This window comes from Propithecus coquereli, unplaced genomic scaffold, assembly GCF_000956105.1.
Source record: "Propithecus coquereli isolate 6110/MARCELLA unplaced genomic scaffold, Pcoq_1.0 Scaffold553, whole genome shotgun sequence".
NCBI lineage: Eukaryota > Metazoa > Chordata > Mammalia > Primates > Indriidae > Propithecus > Propithecus coquereli.
The window spans coordinates 620,985-622,035 of record NW_012151430.1 but is presented as its reverse complement, the minus strand read 5'-3'; the positions used below and the strand labels follow the sequence as shown (position 1 = coordinate 622,035).

Genomic DNA, 1,051 nt, shown 5'->3' with positions numbered 1-1,051 from the left:
GGTGCACACTGTATGGGGGAAGGGCATACCTCTAGCCCTGGCTTGGATGAGACAAAGTCATTACTTGTAACCAAAATGTTTGTATCCCCATAATATCCTGAAATAAAATTTAAAAAAAAGAAATTAAAGAAGACATAAATAAATGGAAACACATATCGTGTTCATGGATTGGAAGACTTAATACTGTTAAAAATATAACTACTACTCCAAGTGATCTACCGATTCAATACAATCCCTATCAAAACCTCCGTGATGTTTTTTTCAGAAATAGAAAAACCCACCTTAAAATTTATACGGACTCTTAAGGGACCCCAAATGGCCAAAACAATGATGAAAAAGAAGAACAAAGCTGGAGGACCCACTCTTCCTGATTTCACAATGTACAACAAAGCTCCAGTATCAAAACAGTGTGGTCCTGCCATAAAGACACACAGACCAATGGACTAGAGAGCCCAGAAATAAGCCCTCACATATGTGGTTGAATGATTTTTTACTAGGGTGCCAAGACCACTCAATGGGGAAAAGACGGTCTCTTCAACAAATAGTGTTGGGAAAACTGGATATCCACACGCAAAAGAATAAAGGTGGACCATCACCTAACACCATACACAAAAATTAACTCAAAATGCAACAATAGCCTGAACATAAGACCTAAAAAACCAAAATCTTTGAAGAAAACTTAGGGCAAAAGATTCATGAGAACTTTGGCAATGATTTCGTGCACATGACACCAAAGGAAAAGGCAAAAAAAAGAAAAGTTGGACTTCACGAAAATTTTAAAACTTTGTGCATCGAAAGATCCTATAAATAGGCAACACACAGAATGGCAGAAAATATTTGCAAATCATACATCTGATAAGGGATTTTGCTTCACACACAAAGATGATGTTAGCCTCGACTGAGTTACAGATTTCTCAAAGTATCTCATATACAAAGTATCTAATATAACAATAATGATTTCTTTTAGTAATTGAAAGAGAAATGGAATATACTACCTCATTTGAAGAATGTTCTTGCAAACTTGACACAGCAACAATTTCATTTGAATTAA

The 1,051-nt window shown here is 35.6% G+C and overlaps 1 protein-coding gene across 1 annotated transcript in view; it reads right to left on the bottom strand.

Moving 5' to 3' along the window:
• Positions 1-1,051, bottom strand: part of MEIKIN (meiotic kinetochore factor) — a 67,358-nt gene that overhangs the window by 20,391 nt on the left and 45,916 nt on the right. The window contains exon 9 of the mRNA XM_012657619.1: positions 996-1,046. Within this exon, the coding sequence (XP_012513073.1) occupies positions 996-1,046 (51 nt within the window). The remainder of the gene's footprint in view (positions 1-995; positions 1,047-1,051) is intronic.